Here is a 20,794-nt window from a genome sequence, read left to right as displayed (position 1 = left end):
AATTTTAAATTAAATAAATAAAACTAAATAGGCGTAGGGCCGCTGAGTTTCTCTCTCTATGAAACGTAATGAGCTGCTTTCACTCTCTCTCTCTTCAGCCACTGATGCACCTCAGTTTCTCCGACTGCCGCCGTTTCCGCCGCGCTGCAGTCACATCCGCCGCGCGGCGCCACCACCGCCGCCGTCTGCTCAAGTATTCGCCCAATTATCTGTCGGCGACGCCTGAGCATCATCAGCCGGCCGTATTCAAGCTCTCCGACGACACGCTCCAGATAAACCTAAAATCCCCTTCCACCGCGCTCCAAAAGCTCGATACGAAGCTCCGCGAGGCTCTGGATGACCTCAGGACTACCGTCGCCGTCGACGCCAGCACCGGTGCGGTCGTGATTTCGTGCAGGAGGTCGACCGTTGAGTTTTTCTCGGCGCTGTTTGTTTCCGGTTTGGTGCTTGTGGTTGTTTTTAGGAGTCTGTTCAGAATGCGGGAGAGTGGCGGCGAAGTGCTGATTTACAAGAGGGATAGGAGTCTGGGCGGGAAGGAAGTGGTGGTTGGGAAGAGGGAGGATAGTTGGCCCACGAGGCGGCCATCTGCGACGCCGTTGAGCTCGGAAAATGGGGATTATTATGACCGGGGTAAAAGAAATGGAAGGAATAATGCGTTGAGGAGGAGGAGGAAGGAGGAATTGCCTCAGTGGTGGCCCAAGGTTGTGAGTCAAGGTCCCGTTGATGTCGAAAATAAAGATGAATACCAGAGATTAGCTAACCAATTGATTCAAGGTTGGTTCTTGTATGGTTGGCTTATCTTTGTATGTTTATTGTTAATCTTTAATGTTTAGACTCAGGCCTTTGGTGTCAAAACTAATAGTGTATATATTGAATTAGTAAAGAAGGCACTTTTATATGTTGGGATTGAGACAGTGCTGAAGTGGAAATTCGGTTTGTGTTTGTGAAGACATTAAAGTAGCCTTTTGGAATTGAGAATTCTGAGATTGAGAGTTAATTTTAACAGAAATTAGAAATGTGATGCGCCAACCAAAAGGAAAATGTGCTGTGTTGCAAGAGCACTTCAAGTGCACATGTGAGAGAGAGTCATGCATGAACTTAACTCAATATTTGAACGCTCTTGTACTGACTGCTAGTTGCTATGATAAGTTAGGTAGTTTCATGTGAAAGAGCTGTGTAATTATAAAAATGTCGTCTCGTCACAAGCAAATTATTATATGGGGTGGGATAGGCCTCCCTACATACTCATTACTTAACCGGTTGCATCATTGTATGTTTTTACCACTAAAAAACGTGTCGTTGGGCTTTTCCTTTAGTTGGGACTTTGGAGTAAGTAGGTGCTTGCTCGATGTCTAGTTGTCTACTAAATGAGCCTTTGCAAATCTTTCTCCTTTGAACCCTTGCTAAGACGTAGAGTAAAAGATGCTGTTTTGGGAATTAAAATGCAGAGTAGGCTTTACTCTTTTTAACTCATTTGTTTCATGCTTTAGCTTCATGAACAATGTATTATGCAAACTAAATAGATTATTTAAGTTAGGCTCTCTACTTATGTTGGAGAGGTTAATTAGAACTTTTTCATATAGTTGCACTTATTTCCTATGTAAAATCTTCTCATTTATTTTCTTCATTCTATATCAAGTAATCATGGATCGAAAAATGAATGGGGAGGACATTTCAACAAATGAGATAGTACAGGTCAGTAATTTCCTACCAATGAGTCTAAATATAGTATTTTATTGTGTTTTACGCTTCTATCCATAAATACTTGGAAGCTTATTTATGTAAGAACAATAGATCTTTTATTTATAGTTTTGCTTAGATTTGCTAGATTTTTCCATTTGTGGCACTACTTGATTGCGGATATTTTTAGGTATATAGTGGCATTAAGAGCAAATTTACTTTATTATGCCTCAAAAAGTTAAAGATAACTGAAACTATGAGTGTGTTCATCTGTTGAACCTGGCCTTTACTCACTTGGAGAGTAAAAACTGCACACGACTACTTGGAGAGTAGAATAATAGTCTTGGCTTTATACTTAGATCAGTATCTAGAGCTTTCAAAATTAACAAAATAAGAAAAGTACCAGAATTGTGTGAAATATAATATGCAGCAACTGTAGTGCATGTATACTGAAGTGGTTTATTTCACTTTTCACTTGTCATCTGCAACAGCTACGTCACTTATGCAAGACATATGGAGTCAGGGCCTTCATTAGCACTGAAAATGCACGCAATTCACTTTACCGTGTGTCAGTTAATTTTGTTTTGGACTACTGTGCAAGGTACATGAGACACAACTTTCACCACCATCTCATTATAGTTGTTTTTGTGCTTTTATTCCTTCCAAATCAAGATTATCCATCTGAAAAGTTCATTTTATTTCACATTTTAGTAACTTGATTTAATTTATGTAGCATACCGGATTTATCCTCCTCAATTGAGATTAACGGTGAGGGTGTGCGCGAGTTCATAGCTGGATTTTCTGATAACCTTGGGCTTGATAGTTATCATGCTGCAAGAATGGTATCTGCAGCTGTTGCTGCACGCACACGGTCAAAAATCCTACAGGCTTGGGTTTGTTAACTTGTTTTGTTTGTTTGTAGATTCACTAATCTTTTTATCTATAGTTCGCTATAACAAAGACTCATACTTTCAGAAAAATCGAAACAGTACTTTCTAATATAATTAATTCCAATTTTTACATAATCCATCCGCTAGTTGTTAAAGAGAACTATAATATGGAGTAATATATTAATGGTTTGTCACTGTGGCATCTGAAATGATTTCAAGTTAATAGTTAGTTCTTCATTGAGAGTATTCATGCTTCTAGGTATCTAAGAAATTTCATCAAGACCTAACACCAGTCCAATAAATTACTTTCAAATCATCTCACTTCAAAATCATGTTCAACCTTTGATAAGAAATCTTTAAAAGCTGTTGTATACAAGCGACATTTTCTCATGTCATTTTCTTGGTATAGTCGATTCTATCTTACTGTATACACATTTGTACACTTATGATGTGTTGGAGTGTACACTTGTGTTGACAGTGCCTGGATGTATTATAATTTATACGATAAGAATTTTGAATAGATTGAGTCAACTATGCACATAGGAAATTATATTGGAAGTTATGAATAGATTGAAAACTGCCTTTGTTTTTCTCCAGCTACACTTGTGTTGGAAACTAGAATCGGCTTTAGTATATTTTTTGTCCAACTATTGAGAGGTTCGATTATGAATTTTGTACTCTATTTCAGGCGCTAGAAGTCCAAAATAAACATTCTGAAGCACTAGTCGAGCTATTCAAAGTATGTCTAATTCACCGGATCTTCCCTCCTGAGGAGAACTCGGTACGTATATCTGTCGCTTGTTTTAACCCTAAGTCGGTGAAGATATATCAAACAAGTAAAACACTCTTCCCGATAAGATGTCATAAAAACTTCAATTTTGTTGGTTGAGAATCCAAAGAGCTGATAGGTATGATATTCATTCTTTTTGTTGTGACAGCCTGAGATGGAAATGGTAGCTCGAAGCCTTGACAAGTCCTTAAACATAGATCAAAGAGAACATTTGTTGAACTCCTTTATTTCTGTTTGTGGTGACAATATTGATCAAGGTGTCGTGGAAGCACTGGGTCTGGTATGTCATTCTCGAATTTAATTTTCACAACCTTGACTTGTTGCATGATATTAGAACTCTTCAGCTGAAGTGAAGCTTATTGACTATCATGGGGAACTTCTTAACTGCATACAAATTCACTTATATATCTTACTTTCATCGTGGATTTTGTCACCATTCTTACTATTTGACATGTATGAATCTTGAATTTTCATTCTGCGGTAAAAGTTTGTCAAATCTGAGCCCATACTTATTGGTATTCTCGCGCAGGTTAGTGCCAAAGATGAGCAGGGAACCCAGCATGTTTTATAATGCACACACATTTCGGAACAGGACTACCACAATGTAAGATAATTCTCTCTCTCTCAAAGATACTCCACAAATCTTTTGATGAACTCTTTTACTCTTTATTTATTCTCTTTGCTTTTAAATTGATTTCTCCTAGTACGCATCACCTTCACGGCTTCACCTTTTTATTTATATACCGCACTTCCTATTCTCCGTGAAAAGCACACTGCACATGGGCTTGGTTTTCACTCGATTGGTTAGGGAAGGGACGTATTCCATCAATGTTGCAAGGCTATGACATGATAATGATTCCAAATATAGAACTTTTTTTGTGCACTATTAGATATAATTGTGCGAGACTATGTAAATCTGATTAACACCATTCTCAGGTACGATATTCGAATCACATAGGTTTTTTTAGGTCTGCAGCAACTGCTGGAGCCTGGGAATTTTTGCCTTGATAAAGCTCCTTCAAGCAGATTAACTCATTTCGCTTTAGTCTCGAGCAATTTGGAGATTGAATTCGTCGATACTTTTGCTTTTTCAGATAAGAAATGTATGTTAGTAGGCTGATGTAGTGACCATAATCAACATCTGGCGAATATGCTAGCTTCTTCTAATACATGTTCATGGTTATGTATGTGGCTGCCGTTTACTATGTGAATAAAAATGATAATAAATCCTAAAAGCATTTTTACAAGTGAAAAACATGTTCTGTGATTGTTTCATTCCCTTTGTGACTTATTTTACTTGTGTCCTGTATATACAAAAGTTGTTTTCATAAGTTTGATATTTGGAAATTTATAAAATTAAGGATGTTCCATGTTTAGCAGCAAAGTAGTCAATTTTCCCATATCACTACCATTAAACGTAAACGAATCACGACGGGAACCCAAATACGTCTCGTGTTCCATGACTGATCCAAACATCACAATTTCAGCTCTTCCTCATAATACGCTCCAGAGCCTTGACAACATCTCTCATCTTCGGGTGGGATGGTGCTTCGTCCAATACACACATTACTGCAACACTAGCCAACTGGATGACAAACAATATTTCAACATATTCAGCTTGTTCTGTTTTCACTTTGCCCACAAACACACACACACACACACACACACACAGAGGGACCTTGGCTACCCCTTTAGGAGGATAGTACTTGAGATTTGGATCGATAAATTGTCTTACTTCGTCGTTGTCCCTTTCTTTGGCCTAAAAGACCAAATATGGACACTTAACAATTCATCCGAAAAAGCAGACAACAAGAGATCCCCAAAAACAAAAACAGAAAACAGAATTAGCATGAAAAAAGCTTTACCAAATTAAGAAGATTATGCTTGTCAAAAATGAAAAGGCTTCCTTCCGGTCAGAAGTTCAATCAGAACAGTCCCGAAGCCATAAACATCGCTCTTCTCGGTCAATTGCCCCATAAGCCAATAGCATCACAAATATAAACAACCGCAACCAATCTCAGTAACTCTTGATTGTCTATCATGAGCGAAGGGGGAGCGTTTATTAGAGAGATACGATCATTACTCTGGAGGATCAAAGTATTTCGTAAATTGAGCATGAGATGTGTTAGGAGCTTCATATAAAAGGTTAGAGTCATCGATCTTGGCCTTGCAGTCTTCCAAAAGAAGTACATTGTTGGAACTGATAGCTTTATGAATTATCGATGGCTCAACGTTGTCATGCAAATACTCCAAACCCCTGGCAGCATCAACAGCAATTCTAAGCCATTGCATCCAGTCAAGCGTGGGACCAGGTCGTGCCCCTTCCTTTCCTGCGTTAAAGATGATTTTTGTAAAAAAAAGTTTAATCAAAACTCAAGAGTAAGCTACACTACATACCATACAGAACGTCGTGGAGAGATCCCATGGTGGCAAACTCATAAGCCAAGACGCAAAGACCACCATCAACACAGTAGCCGATCAATTCAACAACATTATCATGCTTCAATCTTGACACCATCGAGGCCTAAGCAGAAATCAGCCATGTCAATACCCATAGAATTGCACATTTTGGATCATTAACACATATATACCTTAGTCAAGAACTGATCAACATTTAAATCAGATGCATGAAGCTTCTTGACGGCAACCTCTTTCCCATCGTCCAATTTTGCCAAGTAAACACCCCCGAATGATCCTTCGCCAATCAGTGTCTTTGATCCAAATTTTGCTGTTTTCTATTTCAATTTCTTTAGGGAGAGTGAGGGCACCTCTATATTGGTAGAAGGTGAGCCTCTTTGATGCCCTAGTTGTGCACACAAATACAAAAAAAGAGAAAATGTGACACTATGTTATTAATCTCAATGAACTGATACATTCATAGCACAACTTTAGCACTAAGTGAAACTAATATGCAAGTAATCATAAATTCTGAAATAAAATACTTACCATCACCATTATAGGACTCCTCTCCTTGACTAGAGGTGAAGCACAGCCACCAATGCATCCTTGTTCTCTTTCTCATATAATTAAAGATGATCTACAAGCATACCAAGGTGTCTGGGCATATAACATACTGATAACCAAGAATATTGATTATTACTATTAATGTAATTGGATTTTATTGATCTTTTTAATTATATTTTCAGCTAATTTTAGGTAATTATATTTTAGGAATTTTAATCGTGATTAATATTGTTGTAATTGATCATAATTTGTATTGTTGTTATGGAATTATATGATATTTTTAATTATATTTAAGTAATATTTTTATACTCCATTTGATACTTTTCATGCTTCAATCTTGACACCAGTGCTTGACAGTAAAATACTCAGAGAAGGGCGTGTGGATGAGCATGTGGGTTCAAGAAAATATTCGAAATGCAAAAGCAGACAAGATTGTAGCTTTGGATTTGAAGGGAGAAGACTGCTTGAAGACATTTGTTGGGGTTGTTGAAGGATGTTTGCATGATGATCCAAAGAAACAACTCACAATGAGTGAAGTTGTGGAACAACTGGAGGTATCTTGTGGAGGTGATAATTTAGCGATCCATTAGACATGTAGTCGTAAACAAGAATCGTATCTCCCTGTTCATCACAGGTACCGATTAGAGAGACTAGATTATCATGTCGGCACTTATGGCCACAGCCCTTGACTCATTATCAATGAAGCCTTTGTAGACTTCACCGAAACTACCTTCTCCCTTCACACGCTCGTCACTGAAATCTCGGGTGGCTAACTTGAGTTCAGCAAATGAAAATCGACGACAGAGATGATCAAATGCCATTTTTTGGTTGATTTTCAAGAAACTAGAAGAAGGACAATGACATTAATAATAGAGATGAGAGGCTTGCAACTCATTATCATCTGAATTTGTGGCATCTTACTAAAACTAGTTGTTGCCGTGATTCATTAAATATTTACCAATAGCAATTCAGCTATGGAAACAAATCTTTATGTATAGTTAGCTGTTCACTCATGAAAATGATGTTCACTGTTATATCATCGCACTTTTACCAACTCATTTACAAGCCATGAACTTTCATAGATGTGCTGATTTCCCATAAAATGAATTTTCCGGCAACCAAATGTCCTAGGCATAACCTCTGAAAATAGGACAAAATGCAGCGTTTTAAAAATAGCAAAACATTATCGTTTGAATCCTAACTACAGTTATAATCATATCACCCAAAATCAATGAACTTGGATAGAAAATTCATTTCACTGGAAATCCACACATCTATCAAAGTTAATGGTATTTCCCAACACTTTAAAACTTCGGGGAGAATAGCCTTAAAAATCATGAACTTTCCCAAAAATTTGGTATTTTTCACGAATTTTTAAAGTGGTGGAAAATACCATGAACTTTAATAGATGTGCAGATTTCCCATAAGATGATTTTTCCGGCCAATTTAACTAAAGTTCACTAGAAATCGGCACATCTATCAAAGTTTATGGTATTTCCCAACACTTTAAAACTTCGAGGAGAATAGCCTTAAAAATAATGAACTTTCCCAAAAATTTGGTATTTTCCACAAATTTTTAAAGTGGTTGGAAATACCATGAACGTTCATAGATGTGCGAATTTCTCATAAAATGAATTTTTCGGCCAATTTAATTAAAGTTCACTGGAAATCCGCACATCTATCAAAGTTCATGGTATCCTTTCTCTCTCTTTTTTCGTTATCTTCTCTTTCTTATTATTTAATTAATTTCCTATTCACATCCCCCATTTCTCCATTTATTTTCAGTTTACATTTTTTTTAACAATAAATATTCAATGTACATCAAGTCAAATTTAATTTTAATTTGTCTATGACACATCTTAAGAATAATGTTCGTATTTACACTTGCTATTAAAAGTAATGAAAATATATTTCTATGTGCATAATACTAAATCTTGTCAAAACGTTCATTTACAAAAACATTTGTACTTTTTATTTTAGTTTATTTTTAATGTATATAGATAATTGAAGCTCTTATTATCTTTTGTTTGGTGTGGGTATTAAATACTACTAATTGTTAAATTAAATAAAATTGGGAATGAGATAGATGAATAAGAAATTAAATAAATAATAAAAAAAATAAATGTGAAAAAAGTGAGAATGGATGAGAGAAAAATATAACATAAAGACTAAAAAATTCATTAAAACTAACAAAATAAAAAGGGTAAAAATGTCTAAAAATAGTGCAAAAATGCCTCTATTGAAATTAAGTGTTTGTCCAGATACCTAGTGATATATTTTTTTTATTAAGTACCAGAAATATGCAAATAACATTGTCTAGAGACTTATTTTTGTAGTTCACCCTAATAATACTAATGTAATTCAATTTTATAATTTTTTAATCATTTCCATGATAAATGTCTCATATTTAATATATGCAGATTTTAAAAAATTGTTTAATTTTGTGAGAAAAAATGTCTAAAGAAATTGTTTGATCACGTAAAAAAAAGTGTGGAAAAAATTCTTAGTGGTGTACATTTTGAATGCATTATATTAGGAAAATGATCAATACAAAAATTGATAACAACACAAAATTTAGACCAATTCCTAACCATGATGAGATTTGGCAATCTGATGGTCAATAATTAAACAAAAACATGAAAAGTCACTGTAAAGCAGTTTTAGGTCATATTATAAAATTCGGGTTTAAGGTCATGTTAAGATCATTTTAGGTCATCCTTTCTATAATGACCTAAAAATAAGCTAACAATGACCTAAAAATAACCTTTGTATGCTTGATTTTGCGTTTTGCATTAACAATGAATTTTGCATAGATCAAAACCTCATTATACTATATACATTGTACATGTATTTTATATTTATGTCTTGTGATAAAATAATACTTGTAAAATCCAGTTTCCGGTAATACCTCTGTGTTGATATTATTTTCGCTCTATGTTGACATTGGTGTATTTAAATAGTAAGAATTTATAAAATAAAAAGAATAAAATTGTACTGCAAGAAATCAATGAGACAAAAATCAAAGTATATGAACTGTTTTGCCAGTTTTAAAAGTAATTACAGTGATTTGTCATTCATGCATTGTATGCATTTTTCCTCTATAATTTAGAGCCTGAAATGCTTCTCTTTAAAAGGATGATCAAAATTCAAACAGTGCAACCAAAATCAAACCCCCCCTTAAAATGAAGAATTTAGTTCAAAAATGTCAAGAATACTCACAAAATACTAAAAAAAATAGAAGCTTCTGCATTTCCAACCACTGTCACATTCACAATCAATCCAAACAAATTGAAAAGATTTAAAAAATAAGGGTATTCCATGTTTATGGCGTAAATCTTTTTGCCTAAGCAGCAAAGTAGTCAATCGCATACATCCTCAGTCATGACATACAATACATCACTACCAACAAAAGAAAACGAATCGCGACAGAAACCCAAGTACATGTCAAACCCAGGGAAGCAAAGGCTGAAGAAATAGGCGGCACCTCATGCATGTCATAATTGATCCAAACATCGCAATTCAACTTGTCTCAGGAGCAGGGACAGTCGACCTCAGAAGGGGCTGCAGAGCCTTCACAACAATGCTCATATTCGGCCGGAACTCTGCTTCGTACTGCACACACAATGCTGCAACAGCTGCCAACTGGATGAAAAACAATATCTCAGCATATTCAGATTGCTTCACGTTTTCAGTTTACACAAACAAACACGAGAGGGAGAGAGAGAGACCTTGGCTACCCCTTTAGGCGGATAGTCCTTGAGTTTTGGGTCAACACATTGTTTCACTTTGTCCTCACTCAATCTTGGTGTGGCCTGAAAGACAAATATGGATATTTCATGATTGAACCGCAAGTGCAGACTACAAGGGGATTCCCGAAAACAAAAACAAAAAAACAAAAATCAGAATTTATGAGAATACGCATAGTGAAAGCCTCACCCAAGTAACAAGACTCTGCTGTCCACGAGGCATGGTATGATCAACAGGCTTCCTTCCAGTCAAAAGCTCAAGCAGAACAACCCCAAAGCTATAAACATCGCTCTTCTGTGTCAATTGTCCTGTCATTGCGTACCTGCAGTCACAAATATAAACAAAACTAAGCTAATATCATCAGAGTTTTTCAAAATTACTACTACAATACACTACCAAAGAAAACAAAGAAAATAGGAAGAGTTCACCAAACCAATTTTTAGAAGTTTTGCAGAGTCAACTACAAGGATCTACGTTAAAAACCAACATACACTCCAAACAGTCCCATGACCTCTCAGTAACTCTTAATTGTCTCAGCCCCCAGGTCGCATTAAATTATTCACCAAAGTCAGTAACATTGGCAAACACATATGCAAACTTAATCTTAGAAGATAGTTGCATGACCAAAGGTTCAAATTCATGTTTCAGTAATTTGCTTAGAGCCATGATATGATCATTACTCTGGAGCATGATAACCAAAGGTTCCCAGAACTCGAGTAGAATGAAGTCGGGCAGCCATGTCAGGAGCTTGGTTTGAGAGATTAAAGTCGGCAATCTTGGCCTTGTAGTCTTCAAAAAGAAGCACATTGCTGGATCTGATATCTCTATGAATTATTGATGGCTGAAGCTTCTCATGCAAATGCTCCAAACCCCTGGCAGCATCAACAGCAATTCTAACCCGGTGTATCCAGTCGAGTGTTGGACCAGGTTGTGCCCCTTGCACCCCTTTCCTTCCTGTATTAAAGAGGATTTTAGTTCCCAGAGCAAGTAAAAAGATTAATCAAGAGCAAGCTACATACCATGTAGAATGTCGTGAAGAGATCCCATGGTGGCAAATTCATAAGCTAAGACGCGAAGATTTCCATCAACACAGTAGCCGAGCAATTCAACAATATTATCATGCTTCAATCTTGACACCATCGAAACCTATGCAGAAATCAGTCATGTCCTGACTGGTCAATACACATAATGGAAAAATAAAGTTGCATATTTTGGGTAACCACAAAGCTTGCAATCAACCCGTGAAGTATACCTGAGTCAAGAACTCAACATTTGAATCAGGCTCAGAAGATACATCAAGCTTCTTGACAGCAACCTCTTTCCCATCACTCAATTGTGCGAAGTAAACTCTCCCATATGATCCTTCGCCAATTAGTGACTTTGATCCAAAATTGTCGGTTTTCTCTTTTAGTTCCTCAAGGGAGAGTGAAGGTACCTCGATAGAAGGTACTTCCTTCTGAACTTCAGGTTTCACGGGAGCAGATACCTTTGAACCTCTTTGATGCCCTAGTTGTGCACAAAAATACAGAATAGAGACAGAAATGTCACCAAACTATGATATGAATCTCAATGGAGCCACAGACAATTCTGATAAATACATAGATTTTATAGCATAGCAAAGAATGAATATTACATCAGGAGGAAAAAAAAACACAGATGTATCAATCTGAATGTTTCCAACTTAAATTGTTGCATTATTTCAAATATGGAATCGTGACAACTAAAAATCAACAACATGGCTAACATCATAGTAAAAGATTATGATCAACATACTAAACAGGTAAAAATGAATTTTAGAAAAGGATGAGAGATCAACAAAAAAAATTACGACCAGAGTTACAAACTAGAGAGAAGACTCTTAAAACTAGTTATTAGGTCTTCAATATTATATAGCAGAACTTTAACAAAAGGTGCTCGGCTTGTTTGCATGTACTCTGATCTATTCTCCACAGTAGGAAAAATCAACTGCTGGGAGAATTAATAGTTTTTTAAGGAAATGAGTAAAGCAAAGCACGTGGAGAGAAGTAAAACCACAACTAGTTCTCCCTCCACTAATTCAAGCAAAGCACAAAAGTCAAATTAACATGCAGGTAAACGTAATCCTGATACAAAACACTTACCATCAGCATTATCTCTTGGGCTCTTGAGGTGTTCGTTTTCATTGGGATGATAGGACTCCTCTACTTGACAAGTGCAGCACAGCCACCTACGCATCCTTGTTCTCTTTCTCATATAAAGATTATTTTTAGCCCTCTTGTTCTCCAACCGTACAAAGTGACTAGGAGGAGGTGCCTGAGAAAAACTTCGTCAGTCAAATTCTAGTATATTACATGACGATTAAGTCGCTCATCGCCAGATACATAATGCACACGTTCAAATAGACAGACAATCACAACTACACTATGTACACCATATTATCACACAACACAACTTCATCCATAGTGCTTCAATTGGAAATAAAGACGATCACGAACTTATGAAAACTATGTCATGCAGGACAAAGACTTCGCAAACAACAATCGGATAGAGTTTATAAACTTATAGCCGACATACCTAACCAACCATCAGATCTTCCTATAATTCATATTGATAACTATGTATTGTACAAGCATACTATCCCATGGTGCAGTAAAGTTTCATTACGTAACATGGAAATGCTTCCTTGTATCCAAACACAATCCACAATCACAAGCCACAGACCCCCACGATAAACGATTCTCCCCAATTCCATGCATTGATACATAAACCAAATCTTTTGTCATGCTAAACACAACATCTAACCGGAAACCAAAATCAAGCTATTTAAGAATCAAAAGTTCCGAAAATCAATCCAAAAATTTATTCAATCAACAAATCACCGAACCACAAATCACCGACATCAATCACGCGGCCATACCAAAGCACGCCAATGATCCATCAACCACAATCGACAAGCGATGAACAGCGAGGAATAAAAAAAAAAAAAAAAGGATAATCCGAGAAAGAGAACAAGGCGGCGAAAATGAGACCCCCGAAAAAGGATAAGTGCGATTCAAAACGGAATTACAAGATAATGGAAGGCATTAAAGCGAATGAGAGATAAACCAAACCAACCGAAATTCATGGAGCGCTTTTGAATTGTATTACCTTTGTGTCCTTCAATTCTCTGCGACTCCGTCTACACAGAATAAACTAATCCCCAATTTTTATGGTGGTTTATATACACGAAGAGGGATGAATTAGGTTAAAATTACGCGGATCGGAAGAGAAAAAGAGTGAAGCAAAGCAAAGGAATCAACGAATGAAATGTGTTTGTTCACTTCACTGTCTGTGTGTGAGATAGAGAAAGAGGCTATATTGGGCAAAATAACTGAAAATTAAATTGAAATTATAAAATTTTAACTCATATTTGATAAGTTGACTGATATTTTGAATTTCTAAAAATTGCACTAATTGTTTGAATTGGTTCGTCGATTAATACTTTTGAAATTAAATATTGTTTTGCAATTATTCATGACCTTTTATTTGAGTTAAATTAAATATTTTACTATTATTCATGGACTTTTAAAGTTAAATTATTTATAATGTGACCATCGAAATTTAGGTTTATATCTCCATCTTTATAAGATTGACAAAAACAAAATAATAATAAAAACAAAAGTGCTATAAAATTACATGTGATGAGAGTCAAATACTTACAAACAATATCTATCTTATCTTATTATTTGTGTTTATTATCTGTAAAACGGAAATCCATTTTCTTATTGTAGGTAATGTTGAAAGTTAATGATTTGTTTTCTCTAGAATAGTAATTATGTTAATTCATACCTCATACAACCAATTAGTAACCAAATCGAGCAAATGTGAAAAATTATCTTCATGATTTAATAACATTACTTATTAACTCTATTCATCCCTGCGTTTAATGTGTTTGTTTTGAACATGATATTTACTAAATGAATATTTATTGCGTTGAATAAAAAAAATAAAATTGGAAAAGAAATAGAGTAAATATGAGTACTCGGTGATTATATTTTAGGTGCTGATTTTAATAATTTGGGAATGATAATCAGGATTATTGACTATTGTAAATGCATTTTATGATTTTTTTTAATTATATTTTAGAAATTATAGTTCACTTAATTTTGGATGACTATATTCTAGGAATTACTACTATAATCTAATTGAATTACAGTACTTTTTTAGCTAATAGTAATATTTTAGGAATAATATTTTTGGAGTATAATTTATATTATTGGAATTTAATTTTATGATCTTGTTAGGGGTGATATCTCCAGCTATTAAAACCATATTTTAGGAGTGATGATAAAAACAACTCAATATAAATACAGCTCAATTAACGCAAGACAAAATGTATACTTATATTTAGAGTTTTGTAAAGGTTGAAAGTTGGCACTTTTGGTGTAATTGTGGGGTGAAAATATAACAACCATAACTGAATATCATTAATCAAGGAGTACCAATTATCTTCACCATTAAAAAATCAAAAAAATATATCGACCAAATATTCGATTGATATGAAATTCTTTTTATTCTCTAGGTTTCATGTTTACAATTAATTACTAAGTAGTAGTATTAAACTTTCTAACAAAAAATAGCAATTTATATGGACAAAGAACATAATTATTTATCATTTTGCCTATTTATTTCTCATCTCCTATTCTACTATTAGTATGAGTTTCAATTGTATATACTATTAATTTTATGAAAACAAATTAAAATAGAAAAACGAGATTCATTGCCTGAGGTAGCATGTGTTAAACGAACACACAAGTACAAGGAAGTAGGAACCAACAAGGTCTTCTATAACTGATTATAGAAAATAAATTATCTTTATATCATCCCATGTAACAAAATCACTATTACCCACATATAAATATGCGTATACATTTCATCCATTGTACGTACCAGTTCCAAAACTTATTTCCGATCATCATTGCCGCCAAATTGTGTCGAATTCCCGTTCCAAAACGCGTTCTTGTCGTTGAACCTATCATCATCTTCGTCATGTTTTAAGGTGTGGATATTCCCCCCGTAGTTAGAAGTCAAGGGGCGCCTCCTGCTGTTGCTGCCACTAGTGGCTGAAGGCGCACTCTGCTCAGATGACTGCATCCCAGAAACCCTACCCCCGTCCCTCGGGGGATTCTGAAGCGGACCTGCAAAACAGAGACCAGTTCATGATATACGCGAATAATACTACTAACAACCCGGAGAGTTAGTATACTTACTATATTGCCACATGCCACTTTGGGATTCCCGAGCCACACTCGTTGAATCGCTTCTGCCAAGGTAAGAGAAGACGTTTGCGTAAGATAAGATTCTTTTCACAGAACCCCAATATCCTTCACTTGCACTCGAAGAGCCAGCTTCGTTTGAGGAATGATTTTGGTTCTGTGACGATCCTCCCCTATATTGAGAATTGTTCTGTTTCTGTGGAACCACTACCAATGCCTGCCTGTTGGAAAGGCCCAACTCGGATAATGTACTGTCCATTTCTGAGCATGTGATAAAAGCCAGACGGGAAACATATAAGAAGATGGATATATTAGAGAGTTGCGGCGATATAAAAGTAAATCAACGACATTTCATGCAGTAAACATAACATTATATGACGTGACAAAGCTATACCGAGTTCAAAATAAAACGAGCAAATGCTTCAAATGTTTAAGATAAGCAATCACAGCGCACCTTGGTCGTTGAACACCTTGCGAGGGTAAGGAATAGCTATGCTAAAGGAGCCCAAGCTGCTCGTTTGATTTTCATTTATATAATCTCTGACCATTCTCAAGGTATCGGTCATGAGAAGCTTAACTTGCAAGCTTGAACCATCAGGCAATCTGATATTTAAAGAAACATCATTTGATTTAGTGGTAGAGGTTGAAGCTTCAGTTTTCTCAACTGCTATATCCTCGGTATTAGCACGTGCCACTTGACTGGCTTCTTTGATAATCTCTCCACGACAGCTCAAATGACGATCATCAACATCTGAATTCTTTTCTGCGACAGGTAGTGCATCTTTATGTTTTTTTTGGGCTATCTCAACAGGGTTCCCTGATGTACTTCCTGAATTTGTTTCAGTTCCGGAAATAGCCGGTTTGGGTAAAGCTATATCATCTCCTTTTGAATATGTGCCCTGTCCATTGAAAGAGATCTATCTTATTTAATTTATATCGGCAGAATACAGTTAACATTATAAGTCAACCGAAGCCAATATAGGCTGACCTCGGAAGCATCTTTATTTGAATTCACAATTTCTTTCGTCTCCGAATGCAAGAGTTGTGCAGCACCCACAGATGGGGTAGCATCATATGTCGTTGACGTTGATACGTGTGTCCCTGCTCTCACTTGTTCAGGAGAAGCCACTTCAGAAGATCCAGATGCAGTCTGTTTAGCAAGTGCAGCAGTCAAGAAAGCAGCAGTTGTTTCCTGAACCACAAGTTTCAGAGCATAATATGCTTAAGTACTAAAATACCTTAGGTAATGCAACTACGAAAAAAACCCACAAGTACAATGGCAAATCAGCAATCAGTTTAACAAAATGATTTACTTTTAAACAACAATCAGTTAACCTTCTTGAAGGTATAGAATTAAAACAAACTGAACCAATTTTTACTAAAGTTTTACAACAGACCTAACATAATACACAAATCCACTAGTTGAAATCCTTTACAACAGATAACAAAATGTACCAACTCATAATGGTAATCCTACTATTAATTATACAGCTATTAATACATAGAAAGTTGGGAACAGGTACAAATTGCCTGCCTAAACTATCATGAAATTCAGACTAACACACAATTTTATTTCCTCCTCTTTTTTAAGTCACAGATCACCAATATGCATGTCACCCCCAAGATGAACTTTTCTACCAAGATTTATTCACTCAGATTATTCCACTGGAATATTCAACTAAGTTGCAATTTCTGATTAGTTAAGTCACTGATTTGAGTGGTCCATATATCCTATATTCTAGAGGGGAACTTGCAAATTTCAATTACTCCAAAGACATATAAAAATTGAAAAGACTACATTAGTGGGTAACAATAGTTGAAAGGGCAATTAAGATATTGAAACTGGCAGGAAGGAAAACAGTGGAGTTTAGCAACTAAGGCTTGCATATTGTAGCAAATACCAGTATGACCCACCTGAACATGAAGACTTAACCAAGCCTTCTCAAGACTGGAAGCAAGCAAGTCAGCAGGGACATAACCCTCTGCAAATTTCCCAGTCAGAAAGCAGAACAAAATGCCAAAAACATTAAAAATATACAAGCATAAAGTGCTTCATGAAACGGGTCGCTATACTATTAAGAAAATACCTTTCTGCCAAAGTAGTACACCATTGTATCCAACAGCAGTTATACAAGGGCAAGATTGCTGTGGGTCTGCAGAGCTTGATGCAAGGACAAACTCTATCTATTATTACAAGTGTTTCAAAGCCTACTTAGTTCAATACAACCCCACCAATTGATAGGCAAGGGAAGACAAAGGCAGAGGGATATGGAAGAAATGCGGACACCCATGCTTCATTACTCCATTAACAAAGAAATATAGGAGCATACTTTAAAAAGATTAGTTTAAAGTATCACTGCTGCCATCTAGTAATATAACATAATCTTTTTTTATCTTTCATGCCACACAGGGGCGGACACATGTATAATAAGGGTGGGGCTAAAGCCCTTAATAAATTTATTTTCTAACCTTTTTTCTTCTGTAAATTTTTTAAATTTATCCAAGTTTAACACAAATTATTATGTAAAAGCCCCGATAAATATTCTAAAATATCCAAATATATACTTTAAAACAAAATTTAGAAATTTCAGCCCTTATCGTTATTTATTTCTGTGTCCGCCCCTGATGCCACATATCATTTGGCAGCCATATCATATTAAGAGGACTTTTGGAACTTGTCTCATTTAGCCTAGTCAGCTAAGAAAAGGAATTTACATGTTAAGTAATGTAAAGGATACATATTGCCGAAAAATTCAATGCTTCAGAGCTTCCTTCCGAGATGTGCAACAAAATGCAGTACTTTGACACTGTCTCAGAAACCTGGATGCATTGAGTTCATAAGATCAATAAAAGAGTTGCACAATTATTCATTCCACAACTTAATAGTGCATAAAATAGTTTGTCTGTGCATGAAGGGTTACCAAACCTACTTTTGGATCAATCCATGTGGATGTTTCTAAGAGTTTCGAGTCTGGATTGTCACCTAGAACCAAAAAAATTATTATTCCATAAGTATGAAATCTTTTTACCGAAGACTAAACATTATGACAAAATAATAGATACCATCTTGAAGACTATGGCAACGAAGAGTAGATCCTAAACCATCTAAGGAAGGCCTACAAGCTAGCAAGAAATAGTATATACAGACATGAAAAGGCTTCTCTATGAAACAAGAAGGCTTCTCTATATTTGAAACAAACTAAATATATTGAGTAACATGATGAATTTCAGATTTCCAATTATAAAGGCTTGTAAAAAAAGCATCACCATAAGAATTCTAGAAGTATGATCTATGATGGAGAAATCACATTTGAGTGAATTATGACCTGGCATTAAAATCTTATATGTAAATGATATGTTCCTTCCCCACATTTTACCCCAGATTGCAGCATAACTTTCAATCCATAATCCATATAAGTTTTTTGGTGATATATCTAGATTTGCACAAATCTAGAGGCATTTTCATATCTCAAACTATAACTGATAGTCCTCTGTCTTTACAAAATTCAAAAGCAAGTAAGAAGGAATCAGAAGTTTTATAAAAAGCTAGAGGTTGAATTTCATAACAGGCACTTTTACTTGCCCAAACCATAACTGATAGCCCTCTCTTTACAAAACTAAAAGAAAGTAACATGGCATCAGTAATTTTATGAAAAGCTAGAGTCTGAACACTCAACTTGTTGCAATTCACTGCCTTTGTCTCCAAGTACTACTACATTTACTAATAGGTGTTCTCTGGTCATCCTTCAGTCAATAGTAAATAAATTTCTTAATGATGCCCCCTCAGTATTATTCAAACTCCTATGAGTTCTATATAGATACGGACAAAATTTTCCAAATAAAACAGGAGTGTGTGTGTGTGCATGCATATATACTTAAGCAACCTATGTTTATGTTCTACCATCTTGATCTTGCTATAATTCAAGTCAAGGCTACTAAGTGCAAGCATAAATCACCTAGTCTCCTTGATCATGAAAATTTGGAAGTTCTTTCTTTCCCATGCTCCAATGTATATAATCTAATAGTGGATTGTAAAATGATTACCTGATATATAGACAACAAAAAGTTTCTTCTGTTGTTTTGATTCAACGACTGCCTCTGTTATAGAACCTCTAAAAGCAAGAGAGGTGAGGGAGAACTCCATCTACATACAAAAATAAAAAAATCTTTATTCCCTACACAAACAAATGAAATAACCTACACTTTCAACTTTTTTCAGTTAAGAGGGGAACAATAAAGAATCATTAAAATGTACAGGCACTAAGACATAAATGAGAACAAAAAATTGAGTTATCTTAACATAATTGGACAAAAAAATTATTCAAAGACACATAAAGAACCATACTTAAGCACGTATGGAAAATGTATACATCATGTTATCACACATATACAACAGCATGTTCTTGACAGCATCTAATGCTCTCGCACACTGCAAAGAAGTAGAAGAACTTGCTAAGGCATCAAACGAGATTCTAATTTCAAATCTCCTTGAAACAATCGGTTGGTAGTTGGACTTATCTAGTTACCATATCATCCAAAACTTGTACCTGATCTTATTTACTTCATAAATCACAAAACGATTTATCATCTGCATATCCTCCATAAACCAGGACATGATTTCAATCTCCCATCACTCTCCATTCTTCCCCTAAACTTACCTTCTTTATAATTGCTTTCATCTTTTTTTATTATTATATTTCCAATTCATATGATTCCATCCATCGTAATTCACAAAAAAAAAAAACTAATCGAAAATTGCGTACAATTGAAATCCAATCACACCCGAAACACAGATTCACAGCAAAATTTGAGCAATTATGTAAAAAACAAACTAAAATTCATCCTTAGCTAGAAAGGTCTGAATTATACTGGTCCAGTACTCGTAAAACATATACATCAATCAGCTACGCAAAAAATTCGACCGCGCTAATCGTACCTTGTCGAAAAACGAGAGATTCAGAAGCGCAATCGGAGTTCGATTAGTGTGATTTCCCGATTTCTTTCCTTTGGATATACCCTGAAACAAATTGCATTTAGACTCCTTATTTCCTAACAATTTTTAGTTTTACCCCTAATCTTGCCCAAATTACTAACTCATCGTATGACTAAAGTTGAGCCATTTATTTTGAAAGAGTGACTACATCTTTCACTTTACATCTTTCACTTTCGCATATAAATGATATTCGATCTATATTTAATATCATTTTTGGTACCTATAAATCACATTTTTGGTACCTGATGCAATTTTCACCCAAAAATATCCTTTAAACAAATTTATTTTTCCATTTATATTCTAAAGGATATTTTATACGTTGACAAAACTAATACCAAAAGTGATATTGTAATATTTCTCTTATTCTCCTCACTCTTAATACTATTATTATTAATCATTATTAATATTATTATTTTAATATTATAAAATAATAATTAATTTATTTTTTATTATCATTTAAATATATTTAATCATAATTATAATTGTAATTATATTT

General features: G+C 35.1%; 3 protein-coding genes and 1 pseudogene across 6 annotated transcripts; 1 reads left to right on the top strand and 3 right to left on the bottom strand.

Annotated features, from left to right (window-relative positions):
• Positions 1 to 46: 46 nt before the first annotated feature.
• Positions 47 to 4,547, top strand: LOC125223959. Of its 2 annotated transcripts, none has more exons than XM_048127283.1 (8): positions 47 to 774; positions 1,640 to 1,695; positions 2,172 to 2,281; positions 2,414 to 2,573; positions 3,259 to 3,351; positions 3,509 to 3,640; positions 3,890 to 3,964; positions 4,329 to 4,547. In XM_048127283.1, exons 1-7 carry the CDS (start codon positions 69 to 71, stop codon positions 3,929 to 3,931), a joined length of 1,299 nt encoding a protein of 432 aa, XP_047983240.1. In that variant the 5' UTR covers positions 47 to 68; the 3' UTR covers positions 3,932 to 3,964; positions 4,329 to 4,547. The 2 variants fall into 2 exon arrangements, with proteins under 2 accessions (XP_047983240.1, XP_047983239.1); XM_048127282.1 differs by having other exon boundaries at positions 4,297 to 4,547.
• A 296-nt stretch (positions 4,548 to 4,843) lies between these two features.
• LOC125220671 lies at positions 4,844 to 7,145 on the bottom strand (annotated as a pseudogene).
• Positions 7,146 to 9,547: 2,402 nt separating this feature from the next.
• Positions 9,548 to 13,381, bottom strand: LOC125223595 (PTI1-like tyrosine-protein kinase 3). 2 transcript variants are annotated; one of them, XM_048126804.1, is made up of 8 exons: positions 13,198 to 13,381; positions 12,192 to 12,363; positions 11,324 to 11,577; positions 11,091 to 11,217; positions 10,752 to 11,025; positions 10,261 to 10,393; positions 10,053 to 10,136; positions 9,548 to 9,966 (listed from the first exon to the last, which is right to left on the bottom strand). In XM_048126804.1, exons 2-8 carry the CDS (start codon positions 12,301 to 12,303, stop codon positions 9,844 to 9,846), a joined length of 1,107 nt encoding a protein of 368 aa, XP_047982761.1. In that variant the 5' UTR covers positions 12,304 to 12,363; positions 13,198 to 13,381; the 3' UTR covers positions 9,548 to 9,843. The 2 variants fall into 2 exon arrangements, with proteins under 2 accessions (XP_047982761.1, XP_047982760.1); XM_048126803.1 differs by lacking the exon at positions 13,198 to 13,381 and adding an exon at positions 12,968 to 12,985.
• Positions 13,382 to 14,855: 1,474 nt separating this feature from the next.
• Positions 14,856 to 20,375, bottom strand: LOC125223449 (plant UBX domain-containing protein 11). Of its 2 annotated transcripts, none has more exons than XM_048126604.1 (10): positions 20,242 to 20,375; positions 19,350 to 19,449; positions 18,236 to 18,288; positions 18,044 to 18,125; positions 17,393 to 17,458; positions 17,220 to 17,287; positions 16,294 to 16,497; positions 15,760 to 16,204; positions 15,300 to 15,566; positions 14,856 to 15,227 (listed from the first exon to the last, which is right to left on the bottom strand). In XM_048126604.1, exons 2-10 carry the CDS (start codon positions 19,447 to 19,449, stop codon positions 14,992 to 14,994), a joined length of 1,521 nt encoding a protein of 506 aa, XP_047982561.1. In that variant the 5' UTR covers positions 20,242 to 20,375; the 3' UTR covers positions 14,856 to 14,991. The 2 variants fall into 2 exon arrangements, with proteins under 2 accessions (XP_047982561.1, XP_047982562.1); XM_048126605.1 differs by having other exon boundaries at positions 16,294 to 16,455.
• Positions 20,376 to 20,794: the final 419 nt, after the last annotated feature.

Source organism: Salvia hispanica, chromosome 4 (genome assembly GCF_023119035.1).
Source record: "Salvia hispanica cultivar TCC Black 2014 chromosome 4, UniMelb_Shisp_WGS_1.0, whole genome shotgun sequence".
In the NCBI taxonomy this organism is placed as follows: Eukaryota; Viridiplantae; Streptophyta; class Magnoliopsida; order Lamiales; family Lamiaceae; genus Salvia; species Salvia hispanica.
Note: the sequence above shows the minus strand (reverse complement) of the source record. Positions and strands in the feature narration are given on the sequence as shown.

Bases quoted from the DNA above. Each gene is read 5' to 3' on its own strand.
- LOC125223959 (XM_048127283.1), top strand. From the start codon at position 69: ATGAGCTGCTTTCACTCTCTCTCTCTTCAGCCACTGATGCACCTCAGT. The intron at 1,696-2,171 runs GTCAGTAATTTC...CATCTGCAACAG, and splicing joins CAACAAATGAGATAGTACAG to CTACGTCACTTATGCAAGAC. The intron at 2,574-3,258 runs GTTTGTTAACTT...ACTCTATTTCAG, and splicing joins CAAAAATCCTACAGGCTTGG to GCGCTAGAAGTCCAAAATAA.
- LOC125223595 (XM_048126804.1), bottom strand. From the start codon at position 12,303: ATGAGAAAGAGAACAAGGATGCGTAGGTGGCTGTGCTGCACTTGTCAA. The intron at 11,578-12,191 runs GTAAGTGTTTTG...GTGCACAACTAG, and splicing joins CCCAAGAGATAATGCTGATG to GGCATCAAAGAGGTTCAAAG. The intron at 9,967-10,052 runs GTCTCTCTCTCT...TTTTTCATCCAG, and splicing joins CGCCTAAAGGGGTAGCCAAG to TTGGCAGCTGTTGCAGCATT.
- LOC125223449 (XM_048126604.1), bottom strand. From the start codon at position 19,449: ATGGAGTTCTCCCTCACCTCTCTTGCTTTTAGAGGTTCTATAACAGAG. The intron at 17,459-18,043 runs GTATCCTTTACA...CAAGCTCTGCAG, and splicing joins ATTGAATTTTTCGGCAATAT to ACCCACAGCAATCTTGCCCT. The intron at 17,288-17,392 runs GTATTTTCTTAA...GGAAATTTGCAG, and splicing joins TGTACTACTTTGGCAGAAAG to AGGGTTATGTCCCTGCTGAC.